The sequence below is a fragment of the Berghia stephanieae genome, chromosome 3 (assembly GCF_034508935.2).
Source record: "Berghia stephanieae isolate SIO BIC M18660-M18661 chromosome 3, UCSD_Bste_1.3, whole genome shotgun sequence".
Taxonomy (NCBI): Eukaryota; Metazoa; Mollusca; class Gastropoda; order Nudibranchia; family Aeolidiidae; genus Berghia; species Berghia stephanieae.
This window is the reverse complement of record NC_088362.1, coordinates 13,362,087-13,372,086: the sequence shown is the minus strand read 5'-3', so window position 1 is coordinate 13,372,086 and position 10,000 is coordinate 13,362,087. Positions and strand designations below refer to the sequence as shown.

At 35.4% G+C, this 10,000-nt stretch overlaps 1 protein-coding gene across 1 annotated transcript in view; it reads right to left on the bottom strand.

The window, feature by feature from the left end:
- Positions 1-4,333: 4,333 nt before the first annotated feature.
- The window catches only part of LOC144969157 (uncharacterized), a 6,304-nt gene continuing 637 nt past the window's right edge, over positions 4,334-10,000 (bottom strand). The window contains exons 2-4 of the mRNA XM_078908265.1: positions 5,827-6,030; positions 4,961-5,161; positions 4,334-4,350 (exon numbers count right to left, since the gene is read on the bottom strand). Of these exons, the coding sequence (XP_078764391.1) occupies positions 4,334-4,350; positions 4,961-5,161; positions 5,827-6,030 (422 nt within the window). The remainder of the gene's footprint in view (positions 4,351-4,960; positions 5,162-5,826; positions 6,031-10,000) is intronic.

Here is a 10,000-nt window from a genome sequence, read left to right as displayed (position 1 = left end):
TATGTAAAGTAATTTTATTTATCAATAAATGTATTTTCTTCGCAAATGAGCATATTATATATATATATATATATATATATATATATATATATATATATATATATATAAATCTATCTATCTATCTATCTATCTATCTATCTATCTATCTAGTTATGTATCTATTGATATATCTATCCAGTCATCTATCTATCTATCTATCTGTCTCTTCTCATTAACTCACTCAATCCTAGAGGTTTTTGCTACTTTTCAAAACTGGAATTTAAAAAATGAGCGTGTACATAGGTAGTTTTATTCATGCAAAAACTAAAAACATTAGCTTTGATACTTCGCCTATAATTTGTCTCAGAAAAATGTAGTAAATAGGCACGGGGTAAAAGTAACCCGGGTAAACTACGGATATAGTCGGTGTTAGGGTTGAGTGAGTTAACTATTAAAGGGAATGAATGATATCACGAATACAATTGAAATTTTCGAAAGTATTTGCATTAAATCAAACAAACAAAAAACAACAACAAACAAACAAACCCCAAACAAACAGTTAATTATATCACAATTTTTAATTCTCCTTATCACCCTTTACAATGGAGACAACCTGACAGGTTATTAATGGTTTTTATGATAATAATGTCAGTCATGATTGATATTGTATAGCCGAACTTAAGAAGGATATTTTGTAAATGGAAATGAAAAAACGAAATGATAAATCCCTTTATTCATCCGCTATGGGAAATGTGTCTTTAGGATCTATTGCAAAAGGAGCTTGGAATAACCCAGGCGTCAGCCGTAGTGCAGCGCCGCATATTGAGCTAGTGTGAGTGTGATTTTCTCAAGACCACACAGCACGGCAGGGTAGTCGAACTCGGTATATTTCGGGTACGAAGCAAAATCCAAACTGCTGAGCCACGCGCCCTAAAATCAGGTCGTGTGATCAAACATGTAACCCATCGCATGAAGATGGTATTGTATAATATGTCCGAATGATCAAGATAAAGAAAATTGTCTATAGATATTGTGCGCTTGGCTAAGAAGCTCACAACATTGCCACCTGGAAGTATAACGGACCAACACACAAAACTGTGTGTATCCATGGACGTTTATAGTCTGGTTAATACAGTTTAGTGAGATTTACTCATAAACGCGGATGGAAAAAAAAAAAACAACAACAAAAAAACAAAAAAAAAAAAAAAAAAACAAACCAATAACAAAGACCTGAGTGACGTCAACTTCATTCTATCTATAAAGTTAAAATAATCATAATGAGATTATTAAGCCGTTTGAAGTTGAAGAATTGAAACTCATTTTTTTCAATGTTGGCAATAATTTCAATTCAATTTATACAAAATCAAGATAAGGTTAAATTTTAAGCATCGTGTTCACCCCGACATAATGTCGCTTTGAGACGATGGGTTACATATAGGCATTAAGCAGCGAAAAGTTTCATTAAATTGTTAAATATATAAATATAAACATTAATAATATGGTTTAATTTAAAGAAAGCTCTTTTAACGAACACATTGTATGAATAGAAATAAAGAAAGATTTTTACCATTCATCTTTTAAAAAGCCGGAAATTGAATAAAAAATATATAATAAAACGACTCTCCCAGATTGAATATTTTACTATAATAATAATAATAATAATAATAATAATAATAATAATAATAATAATAATAATAATAATAATAATAATAATAATAATATAATAATAATAATAATAAAATAATAATAATATAAATAATAATAATAATAATAATAATAATAATAATAATAATAATAAATAATAAATAATAATAATAATAATATATAATAATAATAATATAATAATAATAATAATAATAATAATAATAATAATAATATAATAATAATATAATAATAATAAAATAATAATAATAATAATAAATAATAATAATAATAAAATAATAATAATAATAAAATAATATATAATAATAATAATAAATAAATAATATAATAATATAATAAATAATAATAATAATAATAATAATAATAATAATAATAATAATAATAATAATAATAATAATATAATTCCCTTTATTCATCCCATTGGGGAAATTTGCCTCTAGGGTCTATTCCAAGGGAAGACTGGAATAACCCAGGCGTCAGCCACAGAGCAGCGCCGCCAATTGAGCTAGGGCAAGGTGCCTTGCTCAAGGCCACAGATCATCAGCGGGTGATCGACCTCTGTACCTTTCGGGTACGAAGCAAAGGACCGTACCGCTGGGTCACGCTGCCCCTATACAATGTACAATTGAAAATAAGGTTACAGACGTTTGTTTATTTTGTCCGTGGACATTGGTATGTTAACTTTTAACAGTATACTATACCATTCCAATACATATAAAGAGCTTCTTTCTAAACCATTTCCACTTCGGGAACACTACATTCCTAGTAATCACTAGTATGTATCTCATTTGTGGACATCTTTGAGAGTTGACACCTCTATTACTAAAAATTATCATTTCTGTCCTGTCATCATAAAATTTCAGTTCGTTTAGTTTCATCCAATCCTTGAATTTAGAAATAACATTGTCAATACCCGATACTGATGACAGCTCTGAATCATTATTGAGTTTTGTACACTCAATACCCGATACTGATGACAGCTCTGAATCATTATTGAGTTTTGTACACAGCTGAGTGTCATCAGCATAAAAATGAAAATCAATGGGAAAGGTGGATAACATGCCAGAAAGGGTTACAGTATACATTGTAAAAAGGAGGGGGCCGAGAATAGATCCCTGAGGCACTGCACACGTTATTATGGATGGAATTGATACATCGTATTCTATATTTACTACTGAGTTCTTTAAAAAAATATTCTTTTAACCAGTCCAAAGATGTGGCACTTATATAAAATTATCATATGCACCTTTAAAATAAAGAAAAAGAGCGAAAAAAAAATAAAAACTCATTCATTGTGTAGGTATTCATACTTCAGGGCATTGATTTCTCTATCAACAGCAATGATTACAGCATACAGTTCTTGCCTAACTATTATCGGACTCTATTTACTCGTATATTCCAGCCTTTTCGAAATGTCCCATATTATTTTAATAACACATTAATCATATTTTCCTACATATCTATCAAATCTATTATAATTACAAAGAATTAAAAATCGTGTGTTGGGAGGTTTGAAGCTGAATTTGTATTCTTAGTTTTGACAAGGTTACGCTTTGTGGGTTTATGGTATGACAATCAAACACCTTCGAACCTGAGATCGCCGGTTCTAGACCCCCCAATGAGCGGCGAAAAGATGAGTCCTAAAATGTCTCTTTACTCACATTCTCTCATGAATGATAACATGGTTGATATAACAGCGTTCTGTCTGTCGAAAGAATTGTAATTTGTATTTGTGTCCTACAATATTCAAGAGGTCGCAAGACAACAGTAGTACTTAACAATACCTAAATTATTGTGTAAGAGGTTTTTTTTTCCCTTGACCTTACAAAAATTCGTTAAAGAGCTCATTACATTTTTAAAAGTTGAAAAGTCATTTTTTCATGAAAAGTCACTCATTTTTAATGTCAAGCCAATAGGATTCAATAGTCGTAACGTCACTTCCTTCATAATGACGCATGGTAACTTAGCAACACTGGCTCTAAACTATCGGAACAATGGCGGTCGCCCGTATGAAATATTTCTCTGGCGAGCATAAAGGGTATCCAGAGGAAAAAAAACACATACATTTGATCATGTTTTGAGTTTTACACATTCTGATCACAAGGCATATGAAAAGTTCTAGCCAGCATGAAAAATAAAAAGTAATGATTTTCTTTGTTTAGAACCAAGATGGCGTCGTTGCCGGGCGCGTGACATCAGCCTATTGAATCGTATTATCGAAAACAACAATGTTAAAGATGACTACCATACGAAGCCGGCAATCGACAGAGACAGAGATAGATACAACCGTTCTACTTCATCTGTGGATGTGTCCAGAGCTAGGACATCATAGAGGTACTATGAGTAGACTCTGGTCCAGAGGCCATGGTGTGTCGGATTCGACACAAAGTATAAGACAGACAACCAACCAGTGGTCATTCTGTGTATTTGCAGGTATTGATGACACAGACGCGCGAGGACATCTTTTGCTTTATAGATGTCGCTGCACAGAAGGCAACGTTAACATTCTCTCATCGTACTCGCGTGTACAATGATTAGCTTTCGTTTACAATAATGTCTCTGCCGAAAGTATTGTAAATAGCAGCGTACAATAGCCTGTCTTACTGGTTTAGTACTGTTCTTGGCTGCTTGTAACCCCTTGGTAAGTGCTTTGGACATATTATTTATAATATCTAATATATTATATTTTTCCTCACGAAGCTTCAGTCACTGTGGGTAAAGAATATGAGAGTAGAATTCTACAAATATGTCTTAGTAAGAGCCTTCCCTTAATTTTAAGAAAAACTATGAGTTTCATTACATATTTAGAAGAAAATGTGAAAAGTCACTATTTAGTGTTCAAAGTCACTCAGGTTTACTTATGTTTTAGACTCAACAAGTGTTTCTATCACAATTTGTATTTTAGCTGTCCTTTTATCGTTAAATAATATATTATAATACATGAATTGTAGTTAAATAATTATGGTTTGAATATGAAAACGGCCTGTTAATTAACATGATATGATTCAATAGTCTGATGTCACGTCCGCCCAGCAACGAGCAGCTTGGTTCTAAACAAAGAAAAACGGTACTTTTTATTCTTCATGCTGGCTAGAACTTTTTCATATATGTCATGTGATCAGAATGTATAAAAGTCAAAACATGACAGATTTATAATGTTTTTCTCCTCTGGATACATTTTTATGCTCGTCGGAGAAAGTAATTCATATGGACACCCGCCATTGTCCCGATAATTTAGAACCAGTTACTAATTTACTTTGCGTCGTCATTACGAGGGAGGTTAAAGAGACTGTTAAAGCCTATTAAGGTGTTTTCTCACACAGAGCCTGAAAACTATCATCACATGACGCGTCGTATAGCCAATATGTTGTAAAATGGATAGCCAAGCAGTTCTCCTCAGTGCCACCATTGGGTTCAGTTTGGGCGAATATCCAAATGCTTCGGTCGATCGTCCGATTGTGCTTGTTACATCTCCAAACACCTTCTTCGGCTAAATCAGTTGCTCCGATTAAGGCAACTCCTGTGAAACGACAAATAAAACAAAAGGCGTGGGAGTCATTTACATACAGATTGGCCATAGAGTTTAATTTGTTTACTCTATGCTGTTGTGTGATACGAACATTAAAAAAAAAAATTGAGCTTTTCTATAGAGCAATATCCACTAAACGTGCTCAAAGCGCTTTAAAAAGGGTCCCTGGCCAACAACAACACGTAAAATGTAGATCGAGACATAAGGCCTGTTAGGCGATATTACAATTGTTATGTAAACGGACAGGCACTCATTTTACAGCTGTGTACGGTGAGAGAATAAAATAAAAACTGAAATAACTATGTAACTGACTTTTGTGCAAAATACGTAAGCCGTTACCCTTTAACCTTTATCCCCCTTTATATTGTTGGTGCCGATAGTTTGGTTAGTTTGTAGACCACTCACTTCACACGCGAAAGGGACAGAGCTCCAACCCCATTGCAGTCAAGATTTGTTTTTTTCTGACCCAGACCCAGATTGCTGTCCAATCAGCAGGGATTGGGTTAAAACTGGCGAAGAGCGATTTTGCGATAGACCATCGTCTTACAAAATGGATAGCAAGCAATTGCTATTAATTATTCGTTTCATGAAATAGAAAACGGGAAAAACTCCGACACCATGAGCCTAATGGCTTTGAAGGACAACATTTTTTTTACCTTTTTGCGATGTCAGTGTGCTAAATTCCGCCAAGGCTGCGTATTCCGCCACTCTATCGTCAATATGCAGTAGGTAGGATCCGAGTGAATGACAATAACTTCGAGCATCCTCATATTTCATCACGATCTTGGAAATATGATAGATGAAGGTTTGGCCCCCAGCTGTCACATACTCAAATCCATCGTCAGGGTCCGTATCGATACCTGTAAAATGTAATCCATATAATTCAATCTGGGGTGTGCCTTTTTTTTTACAAAACCCGCCGAAACTCGCCGATAACCATAGTATCAGGTTCACTCCCGACTGGTGTACACTTCCCTGAATCTCAGGTTCACTCCCCACAGTTGTCTACTTCCCATAACTTTGCCGGATATTGTCGGGTTTCGCCTGGTTTCGGCGGGTTTCGTAAAAAAAAGCACTAATTGCTTTTTTTACGAAACCCGCGAAACCCAGTCCCAGGTTCACTCCCCAATTGTGTACACTTCCCTGAGTCTCAGGTTCACTCCTCACTGCTATCTACTTCCCATAACTTTGTCGGGTTTCGGCGGGTTTCGTAAAAAAGACACACCGTTCAATCTGCCCTACTAAAATATACATGATCATTATCAAAACAACAAAGGCGACTTTTAAAAACAATACAGGAATCACATTAATTTATGAACTACGAAATCTTAAATCTTTAAAGATTTTGGTTTTATTTTTTAACCTGTTGCCAGAAGACTCACAAAAATCACAGCTACAACTGTAACTGATATCCGTTTCATTGAGCTTTAAAAATTGAGCTTTATATAGCGCAATATCCACTTTACAAGGGGTCCCTGGTCAACAGCAACGTTTAACATGTAGGACGGGACATGATGCCTGTTAGGCGATATTACAATTTTTCGGACAAAGACAACGCCGTTTACTCATTTTACACATGAATACGGTAAGAGAATGTGAGTAAAGAGCCTTTTCCAAGGACTCAACTATGCGCCGAGCGCGAGGCTCGAACCCAGGACCTTCCGATCCGAAAACAAGTGTCATACCACTAGACCACATAGCCGCATTGCTGTGAGGAAACACAGTAATTGTTGAGCTATACCTCCCCCCCCCCCCCCCCCCCCGAATCATTTCATTTCTATGTAGATATTGCTTAAATAATAGATATAAAAAACTAACAGCACGTTGAGTATATTTTAACTATTGAACGCATTTTGAGGGCGTGTGGCCTAGTGGTATGACAGTAGCCCTCTGACCGGAATGTACAGGGTTCGAGTAGCACTCTGAGCGGCGCATCATTGAATCCCTTAAAAACGCTCTTTACTCACATTCTCTCACCCCCTTCTTCTTCTTCCAGTGTCATCTCATGGGTTGAGGTCGACTTGAAATGACACGCCAATCTTCCCTGTTGACGGCTTGCTGACTGCATTCGGCTGCCGACAATCCTGTCCATGTCCTCACATCATCTATCCAAGTTCTTGCTGGCCTGCCTCTTCCTCTTTTCCCCTCAACTCTACCCTCAAGAATGTCCTTCTTGACAGTTTGATGGCGTCTTAGGTGTCCAAAATACCTTAGTTTTTTTTTGTTTTTATTACTTTCATTAGGGTCGGTCTCATATCAAGGATGTCATAGACTTCTTGATTTGTTTTCTTTTCTTTCCAACTGATTTTTCCAAGGCGACGGATGGTCCACATTTCAAAGGCCTCAATTCTTTTCTCTATTTGTTTATTCCATGTCCATGTTTCTGAGCCGTAGAGAAGTGCTGAGGGGACATAACATTTGAGTATTCTTATTCTCGTTTTCATCTGCGTTTGTTGCGAAGTTAAAATGTTATTCAGTTGGCTGAACCTCGACTTAGCTATAGCAATCCTGTTTTTCACTTCCAGCTCATTCTTTCCGTTGTTGGTCATTGTCTGTCCAAGATATTTAAAAGAATCTACTTGTTCGATGTTTTGATTATTAATCTGGACTTTTGCGATTTTTTCAGGCTTCTTTGACATGACCATTCATCTCTAGACCCTTTGCTGTACTGTTCAGGTTTACTTGATTTGCAAGGATCTGTAGATTTGTCTCGTTTGATGCCAACAATACTGTATCATCTGTATATCTCAGATTATTTATCCTCCTACCTCCAATAACAATACCTGGAATGTGCTCGGTTTTACGGAAGAAAAACTCTGTGTACAGGTTAAATAGATATGGGGAGAGGATACATCCTTGACGAACTCCTCTTTTAATTGGCGTAAAAGGTGACAGATCGCCCTGAATCCTGACGGCTGCTTTTTGATGCCAATATAGATTTGTGATTAGCCGTATATTTTTGCCATCAATGCCTGCCTTTTCCAGAAATGTCATTAATTCTCCATGCTGTACCCTATCAAATGCTTTTGCGTAATCGATAAAGCATGCATAGATTTCTTTTTGATGATCAAGGTATTTTTGTGTGATATTATTTAAACAGAAAATTGCTTCTCTTGTCCCATTATTTTTTCTAAAGCCAAACTGTACATCGCTAACTTCATTATCGATGGTAGACCTGATTCTTTCTAGTATGATCTTCAATAATAATTTAGTTACATGAGGCATCAGACTTATTGTGCGGAAATCACTGCAAGTTGTCGCCTTTGGTTTTTTCGTTAGCGTGATGTAAACCGATTTGGCAAGTTCGTCTGGAATATAGCCTGTATTGTAAATACTATTAAAGAGATCTGTTAGTTTCACAATTGAGAATTCTTTCAAAAAATTTAGCATTTATGTTACAATGCCATCTTCACCCTCAGCCTTGCCATCTTTCATATTTTTCAATGCATTTTCTATCTCACATGCGAGTATTGGAGGACCGTCAGTGTTGCTTGGCAAAGGTATTTGGGGCCTGTCATCATCAAATAACTCGCCAATGTATTGACACCATCTTTCCTTTATATCCTCTTTCTCAAATAATATTTTACCATTCTTGTCTTTAATACAGTTATTGATGTTGCCCGAAATTTGCCTTATTTCTTCGTGGGCTACTTTTCCATCTAGGCCAAATATTTCGATCATCCTGCATTTGTGGTTAAGCCAATTTTCTTTTGCTATGCGACATTTGTGTTGGATTTTCTTATTCAGCGCTTCATACTCTGGTTTGTTCTTCATTTGTTTACGTTCTGACATGAGATCCAAAATTTCTGGTGTCATCCATTGCTTTCTTGTTCTTTTCTCCTTCTTTGGAATATCCTTATTACCGAATTGTATGCTGTCTTTGAATATGTTCCATTTTATATCAATTTCTTCAATTTCATTTACTTGTGAGAATTGTTCTTGTGATTCAATAATAGTTCATCATATCTGTTCGAAACAGAGACATTATATTTCTCCTGCAATTCTGATGACCATTTTAGACGATCGATGTCCAATTTTTCTAATATCTTTGGTTTTTTAATTTTCTTTAGCTTTAACGTTAGCTTTGCAATACTCAGCTGTAAAATATGTACTTGGTCGTTAACATCGTTTTCTATGTCAACCCCCATCCCCTGTAATATGGCTTAACAGGCATCATGTTTCTTCCTACATATTAAGTGTTGCTGTTGGCCGGGGACCCTCCTGTAAAGCGCTTTGAGCACGTTTAGTTGATATTGCACTATATAAGTGCGCCGGGTTTTATCATTTTGAAATGATACATTGACATGATGCATGTAAGAGCGCAGTTATTGTAAGAAAAGAAAGAGCCAATTTATCAAACGCAACTGAAGCACAACACTTCCTTGACATAAAGAGTAATTGGTAATCTTCAGTTTTATTTGTACATAAAAAAGACTGCAAATGTTGCTGCTTGAAGCTCGAAGCAATAAATAACAATATGGAATTGAATGTAAGCTTGAATTTAATATACGGAAACAGATAAAATGGACAGATAAAACAGGATGAATGAAACACTACTGACGAATGAGATAATGTGGTTGTGGTATTGTTAAGATGAATAATTGAATAATGAATGATTCGTCTTAACAACGCCACTACCACATTATCTCACTCGTCCGTAGTGTTTCACTTATCCTGTTTTGTTGATAAGGGGGAAAACCCAAAACTTCCATTTGATCTGTTTTCGTATAATATTAATTTGAAGCTTACATTCAATTTCAAATTGTTAATTGTTTGTTGTTTTTAAGGGTTTTACGGAGCTTGCAACACATTTAGGTTATATATAAAAAG